The sequence below is a fragment of the Molothrus ater genome, chromosome 7 (genome assembly GCF_012460135.2).
Source record: "Molothrus ater isolate BHLD 08-10-18 breed brown headed cowbird chromosome 7, BPBGC_Mater_1.1, whole genome shotgun sequence".
In the NCBI taxonomy this organism is placed as follows: domain Eukaryota; kingdom Metazoa; phylum Chordata; class Aves; order Passeriformes; family Icteridae; genus Molothrus; species Molothrus ater.
Window position 1 is genome coordinate 21,933,248 of NC_050484.2, and position 26,440 is coordinate 21,959,687.

Sequence of the window (26,440 nt, forward strand, 5' to 3'; positions counted from 1 at the left end):
CTAATAAGGAAATTGTTCCACTGACTTACTGGCTGGCATAAATTACATGTAGCTAATATGTTCCTATTGCAGACCCTGAGGACTCTTTGTTTATGCTAAATGTGAATATATTTTAGCACATGAATTACTATCCTCCTGCTTGCTTCTTGGGCGCCTCCAGAATAAGTAATACGTTGGCATAACTTTGCCATTTGTCAGCCAGCAGTCTGGTAGCACATTTGCTCGTCAATCTAATTTTAACCTTTTCTCATACGAGCACTTGGTATTTCATGTAAATCAAGCAGACAGTCTGTCATTCAATAGGATACTATCTTCATAGTCTTCTGAAGTGTGTGCTCTATTGTATGTGCTCCTTATTAAGTAGCAGAGGTAAAGTAAAACTAATATATTACTTCTGGTTTCTTAATAGCAGAATGCCAGGAATCTCTTTATTACCACAATAGAGACAAATTATATGTCTGGCTGAGGTTCTGGACAATGGGCCTGGTAATGCATTCAGCACTTTCTGAATTGAAAGGTCTGTCCTGAATGGTAAGTAGTGCAATGCATCATTATAGGCTTCAGAGCACATATTCTAGGTCTGTTCCTGTTATCACTCTAATTTGCAGTTAATAATATTAAAAAGTATGTTCAACTGATGAATTAAAAAAATATTTCTTAAACAATTTCCCTGTGATTCCAACAAATTTCTTAATAAAATACGATGCTGGCTGCAAAAGAGAATATAATTCATCATGAAATACATATAAGTTAGTTAACAATCATTTATTTTCATAATTTGCATAAAAAACATGAAAGGTTTAGTGGTATATCCTTTATCTTGTAAGATTTTTCAGAAATTGATTTGGCTAGGAAAATAGTGTGTTCGAAGTTTAGCTGTTCTGTCAGTGTTGCTCTACTATTCATGAATTTATTATCTTTGATTTTTTAAAACACTAGTGCTCATTTATGCAGCCTAGTTAATAATAATAATGCTGCTCATTCTGACTTATTCAGATATTTTACTGCATTAAGAATGTTTAAAAAAATTATAGCATTGCAATGAAATTATCTGTGGTGTTATTAATAATCCATTCCTGCATGAGATCTGTAACCATTTATTGCATGGTACAATAGTTACCTGTTTTATTAATTATGAGTATCATATTCTGATCTAAATTTTCCTTACTGGTATTTTGAGTCTATTAGCAGTACATTACATTTCACTTCACTCAGGCTTATGACTGATAGAATAAAAGTCGTGTATTTACTGCTCAGTTCTGTTCTGAGCAGTTATTTCAGGGTCTGGGGCAGACCCTGAGTGGTGCCTGCATTTCTCCCCAGCACAGTGCTCAGCAGTCCCCTCACCGACAGCAGAGGCAAAGCTCATCCTCTCCTGAAGCCTCACAAAGTCCCTCCTCAGTCCATACATCCTTCAGGTGCTCTTTCCTTACAGATTGCACCATGCTCTGAGTCCATCCCCACTGCCATGCTTCCTCTCCAGCAACTTCTGTGTAAAATTTACCTCTCCTGCTATGGAATTAATTTGCCTGTGTTGAATTTCTGGGTATGAGTTGTATATATAGGTATGATATTTGTTCAATTTCTACCACAAAGTTCTGTTTCTGATTGAAGCCACACTGTAATAAAAGTAAAAACATATAAAGTGCTCCCATCACTACCTCCAGCATCTTTTATAACTACAAATCTTGTAAAGGCAGTATTTGTCCTTCAGGATGTAAAGTAATATAACTTAACTTAGCACTTGTTTGACCAAAAGGTTTAACCAAAACTAAGTAAATATCTTCAAGGACATAGGCCTGAGGTTTTTGGCCTTGTATAAATATATCTCAGATGAATCTGTCCCATAAAATATTCAGGTACTTCTGTTACCTAATTTTGTATAACAGGGGTATGAAGGATTTTATTCTCCCTGCTTTGATAAAGTTCTCACATGGGAGTTTGTTTGGTTTCTGTATCTCTGTTTTATGCCAGGAGCTACATTTTTTGCTCTCAGGGATGCATCTAGGCAAATTTAATATAGTCAGTGAGGTAGATTGTCTTAAGCAATGACAGCATTTAATTTCACTGAGCCTCTCAAAAATAATTTTACACATGGTTTTGCTCATTTCATGTCTGGTCCTCTGGTTTACCACCACTGTTCTTACAGCTGTGAGTTTTACTTAGTTCAGGGAAGTGTATATTACCAATAAAAGTTTGCTCTGAAGAAAAGCAGTGAATTTCTGGGGATTAAGGGACTCTGCATTTTATTGCAGGCAAAATATTTTCTGGTCTTAGTTATTGTTTGTGCATTAAGGCACACATAGTTGTGTTTAACAAATATCTTCTTTCCCTTCAAGTTTTCTACTCTAGATCCTTAGGGATTACTGAAGAAATAATCAATCACAAGGACTTGGAAATACAGAATTATGCATGGGATGTATCCAGCCTCAGATTTTTATTTAAGAAGGAAATTGATTTTTAATTCAGTGCCTGTATGAAGAAAAAAAAAAATTATGGTAATGAGTTGCTATAGCTGCAGACAACCTGGGTAATATTTTTTTCCTGGTATACAGGAAAACATACCTAAGTACAAATTCAGTTCAAGTCATTACCAATATATTCCTCCAGGTATCAAGGCCAAAATCCAGCCATGTCTTTTGGAAGTTGTGTAGTAGGCAAGCACAATGGGGAAGAGTTTTGTCTTTCTCTTTTTATGTGATTTTTTTATATTTGGTAGAGAAGTTTTATTGCTATTTACTATTAGCAAGCTGTTCTGTAGCTATTTATATTCAATTTTTAAAGGTATGTAATAGAATTCCCTAGTCTGTCACAGACCTAGTGCCTCATTATTGTTGGTAGCTCAGGAAGTTCTTGGTGACTGCTGTAATGTACATATCTCCAAATGCATATCAGCCCCTGGCACAAGGCTGGGCTGCTGGCTCTGGGAGAGGCAGGGGAGATCTCTGGTGCTGCTGAGCTGCTGCTCTCCCCTGTGGCTGTCAGGGCAGCTCAGCCCCTCTCCCTTTGTGCTCCCCAGCTGCCATGAGCAGCCTGGGCTTTGGGCACAGCACCACGCTAAGGGGGTGAAGTTTGCTAAGGGGCTTCATTGCTTTGCAGGCAGGAGAGGGGGAGAGGACAGTACAGGGTGTCAGTTCCATGGCAGCACATCCCACAGGGCTTCAGCATGGCCAGAGTCAGCGCAGGGGGCTCTTGCCTCCCCACCTACGTGCATGAGCCCAAAGGGCTGTGCCCCAGTCAGGCATGCTGAGACAGGGTGGAACAGGAGCTGGTTATCTTCCTCTGTGGGTCCTGAAGAGATGGGCTGATGGCTTTATTCACTGCTGTAGGTAAAGTGTCAGTACTGATGGTGAGGGGTCCTCAGCTGAGACCCGTGGGGTTTGCCCCCATGTCAGAGCAGCCTGGCCATGGGGAAGGGGCCTGCTGAGCCCACTGTGCCACTGTGGGGTGCCCCAGGCACTGCAGCTTCCAGCCCCACCCCAAGAAATGCCATTTCCCTGCCTTTTCACAGGTTTTTCTAATTCTCAACTAGGTGCATTCCTAGGACAATTTTAGATCCTCACTCCATCTCTGGCTATTTTTTATGTCTTTTCTCTTTTCTTACAGTGCTCCCCCAGTTCCTTAACTACTGCTCAGGGAAATGATGTGAGCACTGGGCTGCCTCTGCTCTTTATGCCTGGCTTCCCACCCAGTTCCTTAGAAGAGTGTTACAGCTGCTTGCTGCTCTGATTTGTAACCCAGCTGGCACTGATGCTTCCTTGTGCATTCCCTAAGGTAATTCTGCCTCCCTGCCATTTCTGCTTTTGTCTGGGGCTTGTCTGGGATTCCTCTGTTCTCTATCCCAAACTAATTGTGTTTTGCTGCTCAGATCAAAGAACCTGGCTTTATGTCTATCAAGATGAACATACAATGCAGTTTATGAGGAAGAAGCTCCTTTGGGAAGTGTCAAAGCAGGTGCCTGTGAGGTGGAAGCACTGCCCTGCAGAAAGAGGGGAGATTAGGATTATAACAGATACAAAACTTCAACATTATTCTTTAAAATAATGGATTAATTATTCCAGTGACAGTGTGCTGTGTATCCCTGTGCTAAGAGGGCCTCTATTTCTTCCCTCTGAAATGGGAAAAGAAAGTGGTTGCTTAAATCCCTATTGATGTACAGCACATGAATTCCAGTTTTGATTTTATGAACAGCCTCTATCATCCTGTCTTGCCTGGACTGCCTCATTCTCATTGTACTGTGGGGTTAGACACACTGTCACCATTCCTATAAATAGCTGCTTGGTTGTGAAGGACCAGTAGTGTTTCCTCTGGGAAGAACAGGATTTTGACTAATGGCATTTTAGGCCAGTTTTTGTCAGACTTTCTATAGGAGATAGGATTAGGAGAATACAATGTCTGCTAAAGAAAGACAGTAAACAAAGTATTAATGTTTGAAACACAGGCACTTGGTGAGCCTGGAGAATCCACAGAGAAAAGTGAAGTTTGAAGGAGCAGGATGCTGGAGTGCTTTTAAAACAGAGGCTTGACTTCAGGGCTGGTGAGAAGCAAGGCAGCTGCCATGTGGAAAAAGAGAAGCTCTCTGTGATCCTGCAGAAAGCCGGGCTGCAGTGCAAGGATGTCTGCAGTGCCAGGGAATCTGCTCTGCACACGAGAAATGTTCAAGTGCACTGGGAGCAGCAGGTAAGGCAACACATTTTTCTCTAAATTTTTGGAGCAAATGAGGAAGTGCCTGTGTGTGGAAAGCCTTGTGTTTCGGGTCTTTAGCTGTTAGTAAGACCTTTTGAAGGGTGGAGGGCACGGGCAGGCAAACAACCTCAGAGCTGGTTCAATAAGGATGGAAGTTTTTAAACTCGTGGATGGAGTGAGGATCCCTGGTTTTAAGGACACATGCAATTTGGGCTGTGTGAGCCTGTTCTGTGAGTAAATGCCTTGGGGACACTCATCCTGCTGGCCACGCAGTGAGGCAAGTTCCATTGACAGTACAAGAGGTCCCACACAGCAAGGATTTCAATGGCAGGTAACGAGGCTTGGTGGCTCTCTTCTCCTGACTATTAAAATAAACAAATGCCAAGATATTTGGGGGATTTTCTTACAACTAGCAACCAATCTGGAATTCAGATGCCATGTTCTACAGCCTGGGCAGATTCCAAGGGCGCATTGAATTGACAGCAGCACCCTTTGTGCTGGGCAACTCTGTACGCCCTGCTGAAAGAAAAGAAACAGAGCGCTGCATTCAGGGATGTGCCTAACTTCTCCTGAACAGCGAGGAAATCTCCACACTTGCCAGTTATCTCTTCTGTGCTTTTCCTCAGTTGTGGCTGGGGCCATCTGACGAGTGTTTCCCTCTCGCTCCCCGCGCGCGCAGTCTGTCTGCTGTCAGCAGTTAATGAAGTCGCTCGCAAGACGCCATTCCCTGGGGAAAAGCAGGGCTATGAGCAGACCCGGTACTTGCAGATCTGGCTGCAGTGCTCTCAGCCCTGCTTTTGCTGTGCCACCAGCTCTGATGATTGTGCCCCTTCTGAACAATGGCCTTTCACGCTGGAGCTACTGCTATTCCCAATGCCAAAAGCGGTGCCTTTCCTTCTGGCAGAGCTCAGTGAGTGCTTCTGTGCTGTCCCCAGTGACAGGCACAGGTTCTGAGATACCACAAGAATGTGCAGAAAGTGAATGAGTAAATTTATTGCAGCAAGTGTTTTTAATAATAGTCCTCAGTGAACGTCATTGTCAGATGCTTCATCAATGCACATCCTAGAACAAGGAGGAAAAAATAAAGGTTTTTTTTCAGAGAACAAGGTTATTTCCATGCTACTGAAATAGAAAGGCAAACTGTTAATATGATGAAAACATCACCTCTTAGCCCAGCTGAGCTTGCATGTCTTGGTGTGGTTAAGCTTGTGTTTAAGAGGAGTTGTGTGCTGGTCTAGACAGAGGTGAGCTATAAAAGAAGCAAAATCAGCAAAAATAAATAGAGGTAAAGAATGGTGAATCATGATGACATATTGCTCAAAGTATGTAAGATCATGTAAATACTTATCATGCTGTGTAGAGCATACAGTCATTATTTGTGCAAGTAAAGCCAAAAGACAATTCAGTGCACTTTAATGACTATGTTTGCAATTTAACCCACAATAAATTTGCAGTTGAACACCTTCGTAAGAAAATTTAGCTAACAATGCCAATAAATGGTGAAAAAGAGAAAAACTAATTAAGGCAGCATTCACTTTGAACATCTCTCTTCAGGAGATGTCAGGGAAGACCTATTTAAAAATGTTTCATTTCATATACACTGTTTATTATTTTATATCAGAGTTAATATTCTTAGAAGACTTCCCCAAACCAAGCTGTCAAAATTTTAATTCTCAGAAAGCTATAATGAGGTTTTCAACAAAATGAAGATCTTTCTGCATTGTGATCCAAATGTCTGAATCATTCCTACATGAACAGAGTTACAATTGTTGTTGCATATGAACCTTTGCTCAGGTGCCTCATCCTCCTGCTTATATAAAACCAGAACAAACACTAGCCCCTTGTTACTCATACTTTTCATACTAATTCTGGTTGGCTGAATTAGTTTAAGTGATTCATGACCTATGTTAAAATTTAACACAGCCTTTAATGTGTTCAGCCTGACACATGGTGCCTTATAATATTGATAAATCTCACCGACCAAGCAATCTGCATCAGCTTGCTGAAGCACGCCTTGAGGGGAAAATGACACTGTAGTCCTGATCTACTTCTCTGCCAAAACTTTAATTAAACATTCATGCTATCAGTTAAGAGTGAAGGAGCTTGGGGAAGTGCATGAAATGCCAGTCCTGCCATTAACAATATTTCTTTTTATATATCTCTTCTTTAGGAAGATAGGAATATACCTCTTAAATCTGACATCTGTGACCTGGTTAGCATCTCAATGGTATTCAAAACTCTGATCTGTCTTGCTCTCTGGTATCTTATACATAAGAAAACACAATTCCATCTGATTGTCTGTATTCAGCACTTTTTTCCAGTAACACCCAAAGCAGAGAGTGTTTAGCAGAGCAGAACTGGAGTAGTGGTGCTCTGGCAGTGGATCTCATCCTTTTCCTGGGGTACAGAGTTGTGAACCTGAGGACAGGCATCTCCTTAGGGTTTGTTTCCCATTGCTGGGACCCAGAGAGCCTGAAGGCTGGTGAGGCAATCCTCAGCCTTCTGCAGCCACTTGTGTGGGAGGTAGGGCCTGGTCCAAATGAGGTTTCATTTAGCAATAGCTGCCCCTGAAATGAGGCTCTGCCAGACTACTTAGGGATGGCACTTGTATGATAAAGCCTTCTGGCTGTGTCTGCAGGAGTGTCTTATGAGGATCATGGAGAAATTGGTTTTTCTTCCCTCAGTGGAACTGTCTGGGGGTAGAGAATACAAATGCTGCCATTTCTCCCCAGGGCAGAAAACCTACTTGGAATGATGAACCTTGGCATCTTTAGAAGATGCTTCTTCCTTCCTTGAGAACCATGCTAGCAGCAATTAATCTCATCCAACAGTGGTGGATATTACAACCACAGCCAATATCTCAAATGGCTGTTTAAAATCAGCTTCAGCAAGATTTGTCCTTTTCTGACCCTTTCCTGGCTTCCACATCTCTTGTGCTTGGCTGTCCTCCACCCAGGCTTTCAGGCTCAGATTTGGAAATCCCCTGCTCCTGACAGTGGACTGGTTTTTTGGCAATATTTACCTGCCATCCTTGTGAAATAGAGTCAAGGCTTCCGTGGTGCCCGTGCTGTTATTCAGAGTGCTAATAGACATTGTAAACAGATAGAGATTGTCAGATTTCTGCCACAAGAACTGCACTGAGGAATTTCCTCAGCCAGGAAGGCTGCCCAGGTTGGAGCTTGTGATGCTTTGTCTGACCCTGAGCCTGGATTTGTTCTAGTTGTAAGAGGAGAGAAGCTACTTCTGAGGAATGATCTTCCTCAAGCTTCATTATAATAACAGAAGCAGCACAATACCAGGTTCATGAAAAAAATTATGCACCCTAAAAACCATGAACTTAGAAGAATGTCAGAAAAAGGCCAAGTCTTGAAAAATTAGTTAATATGCAAGTTCAGAAGCATGAGCTAAATCAAACTATCATTGTTCAACCCACAAGTACAGCAAATAAACCTAACAGGGGATTTTTAAGCAGCAGGGAAAGAAGAGAAAAGCACTCCTTTTAAAGTGGTTGGGACAAATCAGATGGTAATGTATGAGAACATAAATATCAGCTCAGGATACAGGAAAAATAGGCTTTTTTACTCCCCTTGAGCAAGCTGAGGATGTGGGAGACAGTAAAAATGAGTGTTTTTATCAGTAATGTGATGCACAGGCATCATGAATAGCTGTGTGTCAGCACAGTCAATAAATAGCTGCAATGGTTTTGTTTACTTACCTGTTTGCTTAAAACTGTGAATATTGATCAAACTTCACAAAATTAGACAGAAAACTATGATGTCATGAGAACATGACAAATAGGCACTTTCCACAAGTGCTGACACTATTAGATAATCTAAATTCAAATTTTTACCCTGGTTTTTTGACTGTTATTTCATGTACCCATCTTGTCTAATCTTCATATTTATATGACACAGGCAGAAGAAGGTGTTTCTGTTTTCCCTACATGCAAGAAAGTTGACACACTACACAGCTAGAGGGGAACATTTCTGGCTTTGTAGTATAGAAAGAAAATGTGCTCTGGAGCATCTGATCGGCCTGATTTAGGAACCAGTTTGCTCTTGACTGTGTCTATGGAAATTGCAGAGTGAGGCACCTCCTGTGTGTCAGCCCAAGTCCTGTGCCTGCTGTTCCCTGGAGGTTTGATTGTTGCCATACCCATGACTTGGCATGGTCCTGGGAGCAAACCAGTGTTTGACCTGTTTGAATTTTTTCTTGGTTTTTTCTGTTGCTCTCAGACATTGCTGAGCACAATTTTTCTGATTTTAGAGGGTGCTCAGGTGCCTCTTCCAGATTAATGTTAACTCACTGATCTCTTTACCTTCTTCTTGTACTGTTTTAAAATTTTGTGGTGTTCCCCCGGTAGTTTGACACTCAAATGTCTCTATTGATTGGGGTAGACAGGGTCTTGCTCTAACTGAGAAAATCTCATCCACAAGATCAGTATCTTACTATAGATCAAAAGAAAAATAATGTTGGAAAGAATCACATCATAACTGACTGAATAAATAGCTGACGCCTATGAGTCAATGTCTGCATTTCTTCCCTAACACAACACTACATGGTAGACTGCCTTTGAATAGGTTTGTCCCATAATTTCAGGTAATGATTAACTCCCAATGACTAAAATATCTCCAGGAGAACTGATGAGACATTTCACAAAGCTACTCAAGTTCAAAAGTATATTCAAGCTATCACTTTAGCTCTTTCATGCAAAAATACTTATTTTACCAGAAGCTATTTTAAAACTGCCTCATAAATATAAGTTCAGCAGTACTGAGCATAGTTTTAAGCTAAAATTATTGTATTCAAGGAAAATGTACACATAGTATGTGCATGCAGTTTATTATTTATTCCATTTATAAAACAGAAGCTGTTTTAGTGCCACTGGCAGTGCAATCATTTATGGGATGAAATATAGCTGTACCAGATCACAGTGTAGAATAAAAAACTAAAGGAATGAGCCATGGAAAAAACAAAAACTAGAGGAAATCTGTGTGAGTAGGTTTGTCCTGAAGGAAAAGCTCCCACTGCAGGGTTTCATTCTTGAAGAGGGTGTGTTAAAGCATGCAAGATAATAAAGAGCAGCAGATGTCTTAAAAATTGGTGTTATGAGGAGTGTCGTAAGGAATTCAGCTTTTGAGAAGAAGGAGGATTTTTCACACAAACTGGATGAACTCTGTTGGAGCAAACATGGCATTGATTTTCTGGAACCAAGATTGCTATAACTGGTATCGTTATAGTATAACAGATCATGTAGAATGTTACAAAATAATAGATGATAACAACGTATACATATACACATACACACACACATCAGTATAATCAGTAAAAGAATTCTAAGAAATAGGAGAGGATGTTGGGGGACACTTGTAAGTAATTTTGATGCCTGGTTCTGAAAAGCAAAGCATGGTGAATAAGTTTGGGAAAGAAATATCAGATGGGAGAAAAATGGACACTGACATGTCCATGTGTGGGAATGTGGTGTGTGTGGCCTGGGTGTTAGGAATAAAAGGGATGTGACACTTTAAAAATAATTTGCACATTGTCATAGAAGATGAGCTGAGAAGTTTGTGTACAAAAACTGCAAACACAGGCTAGAGCTGCAGGATCCAAGGTGATCCCAAATCTTCCATGGTTAGTGAAGGATGGTGGATGTGTGATCTATGACTGAAACACATTTAAACGAATGAGTAGTCTTTTAAGAAAACTAGAAATAAAACCAGAGAGAGGTGGCCTGGGCAGAACAGAATCTGTCAAGGTAAAGGTCTTCTGAAAGGCCACTAAGGAGCAACATTTTCCAGAGAGGTCTAACTCAGATGACTGCAAGCACGAAAGAGAAGCTCCCAAGCATTGCCTCACTGCGGGAGATTTTAACTCGTCAGAAATAGAGTATAAAGCAAATGTTTGTGATAACAGTAGAGCCAGTTATTCCAGCGTGTAATAGCTGGCAGATTTCATCAGCAAGCAATCACTGAGCTGCCATGATGCTATTCTAGGTGATCTTTGTTAGGTAGTGATGACATAGAGCAGCTGGTGGTAGAAAATAACCTAGCTAAAGTTATCCCAGCTTGGTTAAATTGAAAATAAATGAAAGAATGAACGAGAACAGGCCTGTTGGTTTCCCAAAATTTGTCCTTGCGAAGCATTGTACCTAAAGAAATTAATTAGTGATATTAACTGGATGAAGGTTCCAAACCTATTAAAATTTAATTTAAATAAGAATTAAAAAATCTCTAATTTGTAAGGAGACAATGAAGAGTGCTAGCACCTTACAAATCCTTAAAAAAGAAATAAAAATATTAGGAGTTAGCAAAGAGAGTGAAAGCCCCCACCATACCAGATCATCAGTGAAAATGGTATTTTGGGAACCTGGAAGCGGAGGGTGCAGTCAGATCTGTCAAGTTTGCAGACAGACCATCTGTAACAATATTTGAAAAAGTGAAAGTTTTTCCTATCACACAAGTAAAAGGGAGTCTGGTAGGTGGCAAGTACTCTCTCTGGTAGAGATTAAAGACTGTGTATGTACTGCCCAAACCAAAAAAATGCTCTTTCTTTTTTTCTGTAAAGATGATGGTCCAGATCTTGGAGAAAAATGGAGGCATCTGTAAAAATAAAAGCTAACATTTACCAACTTGAAAAATTTATTAACAAGGTGCAGTAGGCTTATAGTGAAGAGGTGTTTGTTTTCCATCCTAAATTGCTCAAAGAAGAAAAAATAAATTTTCGGGTGAAGGATCAGGAAGTTTTGCTTTAAAGATCTCCCAAAACAAAGGAGAGAGAAAAGGCAGACAAAAAAGTAACCTACAGCTTCATTAAGTAACCTTAGTAATCTGGAAATTTTGTATGCATTTTGCAAGAAATAATAAACAATTGCATGAAAATAAAATACAGAAATCTATGAAGGAGCAGGGACCTGGAAGTGTCAGGTAGAATTTAATAGTGCAAGTGCTGGATCACACCCAGACTGAGGTGGGAATTATTTCTCTTGTAAATTGCGGTGAGTTGCTTGGGTAAGAGGAAGACCAAAAGGTCTTGGTCAGTCATGGAAGAATCTTGAGAGAACTGAGGTGGAGCCATTAGAAAAGCCAAAATGGTCCTCCTTAGATACCATGTAGGAGACTTAAAGAAGGGATACCTGGGTACAAACACCATTGCAGGAGGCTCCCCTGGTCAGAGCTCCTCTGGGTACTGAGAACAATCTGTCAGCCATAATTAGGAAAATACATTGAAGGAAACACAGAAAAGCAGTACTGCACAAAACTAAGAATGAGGGATATACAATTGCTCTCTATAAATACATCAAGGGGAGGGGAAAGAAGGGCAGGGCAAATACTAGGGAGGAAAGAAGCTATTTAAGTTGCCAGACAATGTTGTCATTAAAATAAATGGATATATATTGAAAGTTAGTCCATCCAGGCTGGAACTGAGGCAGTTTCCAGCCATGAGAAGAACAAAGTCTCTGAAACAGTCTTCTAGTAAGAGTGACAGGGACAAACCACTGTAGGTGTGGGTATCACAGTAAAATGGAAGTTATTTGCTTGCAAATTGGATGATAGAATTCACATAGCTCTTGCATAAAGGTGAGTAGAGCCACTCTCTCTTTGCCTCTCTGCCAGAGAGTCAAGCAGTCTGACAAGATTTATGATGGATTTCCATAAGTTTATTAAGGCAGCTGTGTAAGGTGAAAGGACCATTTTCAGTATCTATAAGAGCCTTTGCAGTGTTGTGCCCTCTCCTTTTTATTACTGTGGCAATAGTATTTTTTGAAATTTGTGTTGGTTTATTGGTTCTGATAGAAAGATGACTCTATGGCCTGTGTCATACTGACATGCTGCAAAATGTTAAGAATTAGCTATTTTTAAAGAGTGGTTTAAAATTTTGATAAATCTGTTTGTTAAGTGTCAAACTAGAGAAAAAAAACATGAGATAAGAAGAATGAGGTATCAGTGGATCTAATATTATTGACAGCATTTACATGATTAATCATTTTGAACTCTTGGAAAACATTGTTAGAGAAAATTTGCTCTGCTTTATTATTTTGGTATTACTCAGCAAAATACTTGGAATTGATTTCGTTTGATTTTATTTTTATTTAGAGGTGTCTCTATTTATATATTTCTAGTTTTGCATGGGTTTATTAGGTATTTAATATTGGCAATTCTGATGACGACTTTAAGAATTTTAGAAGCAGTAATCATTCTGTGTAATATTGTTTTTCCAATGTTCCTGTTTGCTTGTGAGCAGACACTGTTGGTTTAAATTTCCTTCCTGCTTTCAGAAGAAACACATAAGGCAAGATTTATAAAGTACAGTAATAATTTACCCTGATAAAGGTATTGCAAATGATTCCTGACACTTCAGAAGCTTGTAACCAATCTTATAACAAAGACAATGGAAGTAATGTTCTGTTTAATATGAGAGATGGAATTTGAAAAAAGGATGAAAAAAAAATTAAAATTCTAATATAAGTGAATACATAGTTTTACAAAAACGTGAACATCTTGAAAGATTTTTATATAAGTCACAAAGCAAAATATTGTTAAAAGGGAATAGGACTCTCAGTATCACCTTTTTCGCACCTGAGTTTGAGAGTGCTCATTTTCCTCCTCCAGAGCATAGTAGCCATAAGATGGCAGCACTCTGCACAAAAGGCTTCTGAAACCATAAATTCTGCTCTTCTCCCAAAACGAGACGGCAGCTGCTGGCGAGGACGCGTGGCCTGAGCGCTGGGTGTCTGTACATGGAACCAAACTGGCAGAACAACTCCAGAAATGGAGCTGCTTTCATGCAGTACCTGAGCCCACTTTCCTCACTATTTAGCAACTGCTTGGGTGCTAGGCTAAGCATTCTGTTTTGGTTATTCTAAAATAACCTTATTCAAACCCTGTGTTTTAACAAAGCACTATACCTCTGTCTAAGCCTAGGAAGGTTAGCTATAAAATTATTTTCTGTGCATAAAGCCAGAGCAGAATCTCTTTTTCAAGTGATTTAATCCCAGTTCCATAGTTCAGAATTTATGTATGGGTGGTCAGGCCTGAATACACTGTATTTACCCAACCTTACAGTCTTTTCCAAAAGGAAGCCTGGCCTGCTGCAGGGCTGGGACACAGGGTTGACTTTCCCTTGGTGCTGTTGCAACAGCAAGGCCATCACCTTGTCCCTTCTATGATGAGGCCTGCAGATCTGGTTTGAATTTAGCATTAATCTGAACAAAGTTATGAAAAGCTCTTCAGCTAAAGTGCAGGGGTCTGAGGAGCTGTGGAGTCAGTGCTCAGTGTAGTTTCCATCCCCAGCTTGATCACCCACCTGCACTGATCTTGCTCTGCTGTCTCTGCCCCACATTCTTATAGTGCAGGGAAAGCAAGGGGTACCATGTAACCAAGAAAAGCAAACAAAAACCAAGGTGAGATTTGATGGGATGTGTGGAAGTCCCTGGCATAATTTGAGTGTCGTGGGCTGGTTGGCTGTCCCTCTCCATTTCCTTACGAGTTCCACCTGAGCCCTTCTGCAGTTCAGAGGTCTGATAATTTCTCTTTGAGTGTAAGAGTGTTTTCAAATCTGAAAAGCAAACAAATTTTTCACGTTGCTCACCCATGCCAAAAAACCTGAGAACAAAGGTTTCGTCATGCCGTTGGCTGGAACCAGCCAGGTCAGAGCTGTGGGCAAGGTGAATACAAGATGAAAACACCCTGAGTTTCCTGCCTGCTGCTTACTGTACAGTTGGAGAGCAGTCCCTCCTCCCTCCTCTGCCCCTCTGCTTGCTCAGATTCAGGTTGTTGACTTCATTCCCTGCCCTCCTCTAACAGCAGCACACGGCTCCGGAAACAACAGGAGACCAGAGCATGAATCACAACCTGAGTCACCAATTCCCAACACCTTGTTTTGCTCAGAGCTGGAGGGGAAAATTCCTCTCCTCTGCGTGATTCTCCTTCTCCTGTGACCCTCCAGAAGAGGCTACAGACACCCCCCCTCTTCCTCCAAAACTGCACTCCATCATGTGTAGCCATGCTTGCAAACAGCACCTGGAGGGTAGGAGAGACCACATGTCTCTGGGCTCTGTGGCAGTGTTTTATTAGTATATTAGCATATACTAATATCATATCCTAATGGGATATGACATTGGTACACCCCAAAACATAGGAGCTGGAATGAAGCAGCTCCATCACTGTATGTTCAGATCTTTGCTTTCAGCAAGCTCCAGGTCACTCATACAGGATTCAAATGCTTACAGCAGTTTCGTTGAATGGATGTAATTTTCTGTTGGAGCAATACCCATGTCCCATCATGATGATTAATAAAGAAAGACAGAGCAGATGTATCAACTAAAAAAAACCAAAAGCAGCAAAATAATTAAAGAAGCAAAAGTTTCTGATTTTGCTGATTTGTCACTTTCACCTTCACTGTGAATTTCCCCATTAAATACAACTGTTTGTTAGGGATTGTTGCTTCCTCTTGAAACGCTTTTGCCAGTTCTCCCTAAAGCATTGTCAGATCTGTACTGCAGTAGAGACAGAGACAGAACAGTCCTTGGAGCATCTATGCAGTACTTGCGTGTGGTTTCTGTCTGTGCTGGACTGCCCTGTGTGCAGAGCTCTCACACCACTGCGTGGATATTCACATCATCTCTAGCTCCTTAAAGATGAATCAAAGTTTCAAGCTTAGAAACTTTTTCAGCCTTCATTGTTTAGCTAACTGACAGGCATCCTCTGAAACATCTGCCATTGCTGTTCTTTGGAACTGGGTCTGTCAGGCTGCTGGGACATATATTTCTGTGCAGACTTTCCAGAGCAAATGCTTTCCATTTCTGCTGGCCCAAGAGTATGGAAGCACTTGACTTTGCAGCTATGGAACATATGTCTTCTTTGGGAGAGAAGTGTTTTTAAACCTGTAGACTTCTGTAGAATCTTCACTTACTTGCTTTCAGGTTAAAAAGTTTGACTAAGCCTTAAAGTCTACTTTGATTCCCTGCTAGAGATTGTCAGAAGCTTTGAGGATTTGATTGGGAAGCCAATCAGACAGAGAATAAAGTCACCAGATGATTCAAGTACAAAGCAACCTGCCTCTGACCTAGGAGTGCAGCCCTTTGCCTCTCCCAGATGCACTGATGAGTAGGAAAAGGGTGGAGAGAAGGGAGATTCTACCTCACGACCTTGAGAAAGCTTTTCTCAAGAGCAAGAGATGCCTCCCTGCACCTTTGTAAATATTGAGAATCATCTCACCTGGGGGACATTCAGACTTTAAATTGTTCCATGTTTTTCCAGGCTTTCAGGGTGTGAGTGTGTATGACTAGATCACTGGGAATCAAGAGCTGGCTTGTGTGTGAAGCTGAGAGGTCAGGCTATATTTGTGCCAGGAATGGAGAGAGGATTTGCATTGTTCAGCATTGCCTACACTGAATGATAAACAGCTGTTTTCTGTTCTGATGTGTCATTTAAAAACTGTAACTCTGATTTAATAGAGACCAGAACTTGCTCTGAAATTATATAGTGGCTGATGGAAGCAATCATAATTGTGTTCTTTCTGTACTATAAACTTCATTTTTGTTGTATCTCATTGAACCAATGTCTTTAATTTGGGTGGGTGATGCAAGACTGTATTACAAACCTTGTGAAGAATGGGAAGGAACCCTGTTGTCAAATCAAGTAATGCCATGACCCCAAAGCCTTTTACACATCCTTCCCACATCAGCATAGCTACTCCAGATTGAGATTTTACTCTTCTAGTGATAATTAAAGCAAACAAAGCATTGATCTAGTAGAGGAACTTCCTGGTCAACTTACCTTTCATTTGCACAGGTGATATTTCAAAGCAAGAATCATCTGTCTCCTTCCTGTCTAGGTATTCTTACCTGGCCCAAGGTTTACTCTCGGTGCACTCTGTCTCTCTTTCAGGACCTCTCTTAGGCTCCTGCTCTCAATTTTTTTTCCTTGTCTGTTTTTTGTTGTTGTTTATTTTGCTGCTTTCTTTTCCTTCTCTGCTCTCTCCAGATAATCCAGGGAGATCTAATAGATCTCTTAATAATCTAATAGATTCCTAATAATTTGCAGAAACTTAGCTATTTTATTAAGGAAAGGATTAATTCAGATAGTCTTTGGCAGCCACCTCACTCAGAGGCAGGCACTTAGCCTCCAACCGTGCTATTCTTGCCAGGACCTATATAAAATATTACCTCACACGCAAGTGAGAACTGATAATATCAAACAGAATTTGTAAGTTTTATGTAGGCTGTATTACTAATTCTCTCTACACTTCAAAGTTTCATATCTTGAATCCAAGAATAAGTGTTTGCTAATTGCCAGCTGTTCAGCTGGCTGGTCCTTAGTTTGAGACACTGCTGGTGGCTGAAGCACTGCCACCGAGCCCTGGGCTTTGAAGTGTTGCTGTTACCAAGGGCCAGTAGCCCGTAGGAGCTACAAGGTGACCTTCTACACTGAAAGAGAAAGCACTGGGTTTTGGGGAGCTGCAAGACTGTAGATATAGTAACAATCTTAAAGGACATACACAAATGTCAGTCAGACCCAGGAAGTAGGATATTTGAGTGGCATATTGCAGGAGGATGTTTTTCTTAGCAAGGGCAAACACTTTTGCTTGATTCCACTTCTTTTTGACCTTATGTAATTACATAGAGTGTTCTCACAGAGTTGTGTCTTCACAAACTGAGGGAACGTAATCTAATCAATGCTTTTTTCATGCCACATAGAATTGCTGTAGTTGAGCAAGTGCTTTACAAAGGGCACTCTGAGGCATAGAGAGCAGTTGAAGGAGATTTAGGAATGTTGTTGTAAATAGAAATGCTAAGATACAGTTCCACGACAGCCTAAACTGGGCTAAATTTGGCCTAACATTCTCACCTTTCCTGCCAGTTCTGCCTTGAATCTGGACTGAGTAGCCACAGGGTTTAAGGGACAAAGCCAGATGAAAACCAGCCCTCCACCCTCCCCACAGAAGGTGATTGGGTTTTGGTTGGATCAGTTTGAGACACGGCGTGTTTGGACACGAGTGATGACTAGTGAGAGCAAAGGGGTGGGAACACAAGGGCAGAGCAAAGGTGGTTCTGATGTAATCCAGAGTGAGTTGCTATTCAAACTACCCATAGTCTGTGTAAATACTAGTAAAATTGAATGTGCCTGGGAATATTTCCAGGCACTAGAATGAGATTGTCTATGCTATTAGACTGTTAAAATGCTCCCTGGCATTAATTTGACCTCTTCCAATCTACACTCACTGCAAACAATTTCTGGGCACAATTTGGTTGCTAGAATGGTCCCAATACGTACTTTGCAATCATAAACTCAAGTCTTTCTGTGCCAGTTGGCCTCAATGCCCAGGAATGTTTCAGGCATGTTGAATTTAACTAATACAGACCCATCCCTACTTTGACTATTGCAAATCCTTATGAAAAGACAGGACTCGTCTTGAAAAAATTATTTTTAAAACAGACAATAGCAGAGCATAAAAGATGGGAGGACATGAAATCCGGAAATAAGGAATTTTATTTCCTTTTAATAAGGTGGTAAGAAATACGTATTTTGTGTTCATTTCAGGCTGGGAAGGTGGAGGAGAGATAGCAATAACTTGTTATGCAGTTGTTTCTGTGCTGCAGAATATCTGGCCACTTATTGGGCAGAGTTAAGGCTGACATGATTCTTTTTTCAAGTCAGTTGCTGTACTGGAATAAAATTATTCCCCATTCTATATATTAAAAAAATCTACAACTGCAGCATTTCCCTTTCAGTTTGGAGTGTTAATAAAATCAATGTACTTGGTATCTTGAAGTACTGAAGCAAAGTCCTCAGTTTTAATCTGTGATTAGTTTGGGGTTTTTTTCCTTCACAATTCCCTTTATGAGATTCCCTCCATATCAGGATATCTAAAAACCGGGATTTTTTTCTTTCCTCCAGGTATACTCACTTGGCAATCTTAATGATCCATCTCCCCTTGGGGCACAATTAAAGGTGTTATTTTGAAGGAGCTTTAGAAGGGCTGTTGTACAGCACAAACATGGTCTCTGGGCTGGGTTGCTCTAGGACCCAGAGTGACTGGGACGGACAGAAATCCTCACCTGAATGAATTTTCCCCGTATGCCTTATAAGGAGTCCAGGAAAACAAGGAAGTGATAACCATGTTCACGTTACTGTGTGCACAGCTTGTCCTCTCTACCTGCCCAGGTAGCTCTTGTTTTCACTTTTGTTCATGGTCCGTCCCGCTGGGGTTGAAGTTTCCTCGCGATCCGGTGTACGTGACATCTGAAAACATACCCTCCAGGAATGCATGGGTTTTACGACATTCTACCTTTATGCAGACCATAATTAACAAGCTATTATTTTTTGTCATGCAGCCAGCACTGAAAACGAATGGGGATTGAATTGCTTTGCCTCTGTTTCCTATTTCTGCAAAGAAATAACTATGTGCAAGGTAAGGCTCAGGGGCAGGGAGATCAATTTCAAAACCATTTTGCATTGTTTCTTGCTTGAAGTTGACACAAAATAGCTTTCTGCCTTCTGTATTTAATCTTTCCTTTCTATTTAATGACCTTTATTTGACAGGCTGCTGTAGGGCTGCATTGCCATTTCATCTACAATTTGGTGGTTATTACATAGCACAACAGGTTTGAAAGAGACAGACATTTGAGCAATTTTGTTTTCATTAATCACAGTTTGATCTGCTAAGAATCTTTCCTATTATACATATGGCTGAGTGTTCCTCTGGTAGTTACACAATGGACAAAAATCATATCAAGTATCTACAGAGCTGAGTGAAGCAATATTAAGCATACAGAGTGAGCATAAATCTGTTCTTTTAATATCCCTGTGTATATGGGAAATGACTTACCTACACCATACCAGAAACACATGTAACATTCTATCAGGTGCACTGGAGGGAACATGTTCTAAGTGAATGCCACCCATAAAGCACGCAAAAGGAGGTATGTTAATTGCCAGCAATTCTGAGGTTTTAATCTTTATTGGAGAGTTAATCTTTTACCAATAGAACTACTGTTAAGAAGAAATTTTATCAGTAATCCTAAATATGGCTAAATATGTGCATTTTTCACCACCCACATTCTCTAAATGACAAGTTTCTTCATAAATTGAATGATTCAGCATAATATTAACAGCCTTTTATCTTCTTGGATTTAAATTCAGGGACCTGTTCTCAGGAAAGCACAGTGACTTGTGAAGATTGTTTGCTTTCCGGACCACACTGCGCTTGGTGTTTGCAAGAGGTAGAGTGATAAAAAAAATTTTCAAAGTAAGACTTGAAGTCTTTGTAGTCACTCTGAGTGGTGATGAAGTATTGACTTAATTGGGTCAGCCTGGGGTTTTGTAATGCATGCAGCGCTTAGTGAAGCCTTCCTGGGGAGCAGAAGTGGAATTTAATCTACTCTACATGATCTGTTATTCATAGTATGGTTTTTAGGATGTTTGTTTGTTTGTTTGATTGTTTTCTTGTTTGAAAAAACACACAAACATCAATCTTCCAAATCTAAGGCAGAAATAAGGGGGGTCTCAGGTCATCAGCCCGAGGGCTGGCTCACCCCCAGCACTGATGGTGAAGCACCAGACACAAAGTCAGAAGCCAGACTGTGTCTTACAGATTGTGTGCCAAGCCAGACAGTGTAAAAAGAAGGTTTGCAGGTATGGACACTGTAAAAGTTTGCAGATGTAAAACTTCCATCTAGGAATTATTAATCTGTGGTTGATTCTAAGTGTTACAATAATGTTGGCTTTATAATTCATATGACATAGATGTGTTTTTGGTAAAACATTAGACTTAAAAAATATATCTGGATTTTGTTTCCTATACCTTTATTTCAGATTTTCAGTGCCACCCTAAGGAAGTGACTTCACATTTCTGCTTTTAAAACTTTCTCCTATAAATGGTGCTAAATAATATCTCCCCAGTTCGCAGTAAATACTCTAGCTCTTAGTTCATTAGCATTAACAAGATAGTCAGCTATTGCAACAAAAACTTGACAGAAATATTAGAGAAATAAAGTCTTTTTCATTTTTGTTTCTGGATTGTACCTTTGCTGCTAATAGTTTTTGTTGGCTTTGGGTACAGCAATATGACACAGCATTGGACTAAAATACTCTTTATGAAATAGCTCAGCAAGAGAAAACTGCATGTTTTAAAAAAAAATCGTAAAAAAACGTCTTTTGCCATTTGCAAAATATATTACCATGGAGGTAAAAAAGACCCCACATTAGTGTGTTTGCAGTAGTTTTTATATCTGCACTATAAAACAGGATTTTGTTGAAATTGGATCACATCATTTTGACTACTGCCATGTATTTTCAGGGAAAAAAGAGCCCAATATAATTTATTGATTTAAAAAACCCCAAAACCAAACCAAACAAAACTGTGGAACTATTGAAAGCATCACTGTAGTAAACATGATTTTTCTTCTTTGTTCATAAGCTCATTCATTTCTTTGTTAAAAAACAGCAGATCAAGCGTGCAAAAGGCATAGGAGCTTTAGTGTGAGAGCAAGCAAAACCACCTCCAAGGAAACCGTTTCCTGTAGGATAGGAACATACTTTGTAATTGTATTATTTGAAATATGAGGTTGTCTCTTCACACATTTTGAAAAGTTACAAACTGTGTAACTGAAGGAGACGACATGGATCTCCCTGTGAAAGGTTTATAATGGTACACGTAATTTATGTAGAAGCAGTGGGTGAGAGTTTTGCCTGAGCAAAGGCATCAGGTTCAGTCTGGAGAATAATGAACCACTGTTCCCAGCAGATGCCTCAGCACTTCCACCAAAATATATAAGATCCCAGACAATTTTCAGGCATGAAGGGTGATATTTTGGTGGGAAAATGGTCATAGTTCTGTTTTTAATAGGTTTAAAGTAAATTTGTTTTGTTTTGCATGGAAAGTTTTTCAGTGACTGAGAATATTTGTGGCTTAATGGCTGATCGATGGGTTGCTTTCCCAGACCTAGGAGAAAAGAGTAGATGCATGGTATGGGCCCATGAATCTCTGCCAGGAACTGAATGTTTCAGAGCTGATTCTGCAGGCATTGCCCAGGCTTTGGTCAAAAGGGCTTGCAGGCCAGAGCAGTTTCCAGGACACACCTGACTGATTTTGAGAATCTTAACTATAGATATAGCTCTGGGAAATGGTAATAAGGCACAGAAGCCTCTTTGTAAAAGTAACCATTAACTTCACCACCATGTGAGGTTAGTACCCACCCTGTAGGCAGTGCTGTGGAAAGGAATGCATATCAATGCTCTGAATTGAGTAATGACAATAAACTGTGAGATATCCAATTGATATCTGTAGGCTTTTGATTTCCTCTGGCTGGTAGAAGTTCAAGGAGGATGCTGGGCCAAATTTAGGTGTGGGGATGCTGAGAGCACCACTGGTGCTGAGGAACAGTGGGGACAGGCTGTGGCCGCTGCTGGGCACCAGGCAGAGGAACAAGGACTTGATGCCTGCTTCAGTAAACAGGTTAAATGAGAGCTGAGGAGAAAGTGCAGGTCAGAAAAAAAGAACTAGTAAACACTGGGTACCCACAATCTGTTTGTCACAAGTTGTCTAGGAGTTTATTATCAGCAAGACTTCTTCTTTTATTGAATGATGTGCTTCAATCTGCAGTTCTAAACTGTATAGGAAACACTCATGAATTTGTGGCATAATCCTGTGATAGAAAAACCAGTGGCTCAGAGGGGCTTTGTGTTATCATTCCCAGTACTGTGAGAAACCAAATGCAGTGAGTGGCACAATTCCCATTTCCCAACAATAGAGCAGTTTCTCCCAGGATAACAAGTCGGTGTAAGTTACATTAATTATACACCTGTGTGACATGACCCATGAAGGGCAAATTTGGGTTTCTGTGCCACCTATATCTAGTTCTGCACTAGTTTGCACAAACTTGCACCTTTGTTTCCATTCCCTGAGTTGGACTGACCTTTTGTGGGGCAGGTGCTGGTGGCTAGTCAGTAAAAACATTTAACTCATCCCTCCTTCTCCTGTTTGCATTAGAATTACACAGACTCATCTGGACTTCATGGGAGGTGTGATACCCTGGAAAATCTTTTGTCCAAAGGATGCCAGCTGAATTTGATTGAGTTTCCCATTTCAGAAGTAGAAATTCACAAAAATGATCCCCTAACTGCATCATCCCAGAAAAACAGTTCTGATGTCACACAGATTTCTCCCCAGAAATTAACTCTGAGGCTGCGACCAGGTAAGTCACAGATCATAGGTTAATTTCAGACAGTGTGATAAACTGAAGCTTCTTGGGTTGAACAAGCTCAAAAATATCTTGACAGAATAAAGATGAAAACCTGTGTTGAGTCAAAATTATCTGTTGACTCATCACATGACAACTAGGTTCAGCTGCGTTCAGAATATTTTCAGAAGTGCTGGGTACATCATAAAAAAAAGGATATATATTTTTAGTTCCTCTCTTCTCTTGCCAGTGAGGTGGCAGGGAGAGAATGAAAACCCCTGGCTCCTGCCCAGCTGAGCTCCCGTGCCTCTCCCCTGCTGGTCTAGCAGAATATCTCAGAGGCAACATAAAATCTTGCTTTGAGGATTTACAAGATACCAGTGGCATTTATGGTAGCATTCCAGAACTACCTTGGGGTCCCTCAGATTTGAATTTATCCTGGAGAAAATTTGGAACAAAAAAAAGTAAGAGACAATCAGTTAGGTCAGGTCATAGTGTTGGAAATGAGAATAAAATCTCTGTATACACTTTGACATTGTTTAAAATTTTAAAGAATATGATAGGACCCCAAAGTTCTAACTCTAGTTTTAATTAGCTTCATAGCTAAATTTTCTAAAGCTGCATACTGCTGAAGAGATGTTTTCATACTTTTTCAAATTATAGCAATCAGTTTTTCAAATTATAGCAATCAGTTTTAATTCTGTGGTTATGGCATTACTGAAGAACTGTTTAAAAAAACCCCAAACATTAGAACTACTTTTAATTTTTCAGACCCTTATTTGAGATTTTTTTGTTGACAGACAATCTTTGAAATATTTTTGTTAATGCTACTGTTGCTTTAAAATACCAGATAATTGTCACCATACTGAAGTTTATGAAGGAATTGGCATTGCTCATGTTTCTGCACAGAAATGCTGATATGTGTCTCACTTTCCCCTGACCTTAATAGGACATGAAGAAACAATACAGATCAAGGTTCGCCAGACTGAAGATTATCCAATTGATCTCTACTACCTCATGGATCTTTCAGCCTCCATGGATGATGATCTGAACACAATCAAAGAACTGGGTTCAACTCTTTCCAAAGAGATGTCAAAACTGACAAGCAACTTTAGACTGGGGTTTGGATCTTTTGTTGAAAAACCAGTTTCACCATTTATCAAAACTACAGCTGCAGAAATAAACAACCCTTGCAGGTAGGCAGGGAAAATCCCAACATCTGTTTGCATGCCAACACTGTCATAATCTTTAGGCTAAAATAATTTCAGCAGTTTCACTGCTGATAATTTCAGCAGCTTCACTGGAAACTCTCCCCTCCTCCAGCTGTAAATGAGTCTGTTTGTGGAACAAGATTTGGTTCTTTTAGTTTCACCTTCTGATGATCCTTCCGTTGAGCCTTAAGTTATTAGGATAGAGGAATCTAGTAGTGAGTCTGCCTTTTAGCTTTTGCTGCTAGTTACAAATGTGTTTTATATGTTAACAAAAAGGTATGTGGTATGAAGTTTTGTATTTTTCTTTAATTTCTTTAATTTTCTAGAATATATATAAAAGAATTTTATGAATTACACTAAGGAGTTGCAAACTCAAACCCAACATGGAATACCAGTTTCATTTAGCCATCAATGCTGTTCTCCTGGTTTTTTCCCCCCCCCTTAAGGTTTAGCAATCTCCCCAGCCCCTGGCTGGCATAGCCCTTAGCTAACCTGTGTAGGGGAGAAGCTGGGCTCTGCAACCTGGAGCAGGACTGCAACACCTTGGTGGTTGTCTCTGAGTGCCATTAAGGAGCTACAGATCCCAATATTCTTCCAAATATGAGATCAAGGCACAGCACGAGGCATGGCAAGGGCTGCACGTTGAGAACTGGCTCAATTACTCTGCTCCAGGAAGCATTTCCCAGCCTTTATGCAGATTTTTTCCATTGCCCAAGACACTGAACTCTCTTTAATTATCTTAAGTTTTTCACTAATTCTTCTCAGGCAGAGACAAGAGACAGAAGACCAAAACTAATCCAGGCAGCCCTCTGAAGCAGCCATTCCAGTGATTTTTCACTCTCTATTATCCATAAGCTGTCTCACTTTTCTTGCAGAAGTGTACCCTACGAGTGCTTACCCACCTTTGGATATAAAAATGTTTTGCCACTAACAAATGATGCTGAAAAATTCAACGAAATTGTGAAAGGACAGCGAATTTCTGCTAATATAGACACTCCAGAGGGAGGATTTGATGCAATTATGCAGGCAGCTGTTTGCAAGGTAATTGTAACTTCTACATATATTATTCCATATATTATCTCTTCTAGTATTATATGCTGGTATTTCAAAGTGACAGATTATTTTTTGAAAATTATTAACACAATCCAAGAGCCTCATTAAATTTGTGTGAAAATACTTTTGGCTGTACAAGTAAAACATGCATATTGCAATATTTTAGTCTAAGTTTCCTTTTAATTGCCAGGGACAAATAAGCCCAAATACCAGTATAATTACTGTGTCTGTTTTTCTGTTTAAATATTTTTTATTAACTATGTTTAGAGTAGTAAGCAGATTGACATGAACATGGCCAACCCATGTTATTAAACACAGGGATGGGGAAACAAAATGTTAGCCAAAGACAATGGAATGAAAATCATCTCTTAGGAGATGTGTTGTCTTTGATACTTCCTTGAGAATTATGCTATTCATTCATTTTGAGATGCCGTTCTCCAAATATTTTGCTGTTTTTCTATGTCGTGATGCAGTATATCTTGCTAAACTGATGTGTTTAAAATGACAGGAAAAAATTGGCTGGAGGAATGATTCTCTACATTTGCTGGTGTTTGTGAGTGATGCTGATTCCCATTTTGGGATGGACAGTAAACTGGCAGGGATTGTTATTCCTAATGATGGGAACTGTCATTTGGACCACAATAATGAATATTCCATGTCAACTGTTCAGGTAATTACCTACAAATTTTGTACACTCTCACATTCTGGAAATTTAAAGACTAAGACAAGCAACAGTGAATTACAGTTTTAGCACTGAAATGTGTAAAAGCTAGGGAATCCAGATATTTCATGTAATCTATTTTATTTGTAACTGCATGTTTCAGTAAAGAGAGAACAGTGTGTTTCTATGGAATCAGGATAGATTATAACTAAGAAAAGGGAAAGAAAAAATACAATTTCTACAACAGGAAAGCCCATGGAATTAGACTAAATAGTATTTCCTTCTGCAGGGAAAGCAAGATTTGCATTAATTATGTTCCCTGAAAGGGTGTGAATTCAGGACCAGTTCAGGAATTTGCAGGACACTGTTACTGTATGAGAACTTGCGAGTTTAAGATTCAGCGTTCAAAAATACTGAATATATACTCTATAGTGTTCATTGTAGGACAAATGCCATTGGTGCAGTGCAGTTCTTTGGATTAAATAAGTATATATAACACAGATGCTACTGAGCCAAAGCCCCCACTATGGAATCTGGCTCTGTACTTTTCACAGAGGGGGTTCCTTAAAAACAACATCAGGAAATTATATGCACTATCTTTTATTTTGTATATGTGTATTCCTAATTAAAGTTTATACTACACAG

General features: G+C 39.9%; 1 protein-coding gene across 1 annotated transcript in view; it reads left to right on the plus strand.

Moving 5' to 3' along the window:
• Positions 1–4,506: 4,506 nt before the first annotated feature.
• The window catches only part of ITGB6 (integrin subunit beta 6), a 46,872-nt gene continuing 24,938 nt past the window's right edge, over positions 4,507–26,440 (plus strand). Inside the window, exons 1-7 of the mRNA XM_036387219.1 lie at positions 4,507–4,680; positions 19,025–19,101; positions 19,833–19,912; positions 22,681–22,885; positions 23,820–24,066; positions 24,957–25,122; positions 25,643–25,804. Of these exons, the coding sequence (XP_036243112.1) occupies positions 19,041–19,101; positions 19,833–19,912; positions 22,681–22,885; positions 23,820–24,066; positions 24,957–25,122; positions 25,643–25,804 (921 nt within the window). The 5' untranslated portion in view covers positions 4,507–4,680; positions 19,025–19,040. The remainder of the gene's footprint in view (positions 4,681–19,024; positions 19,102–19,832; positions 19,913–22,680; positions 22,886–23,819; positions 24,067–24,956; positions 25,123–25,642; positions 25,805–26,440) is intronic.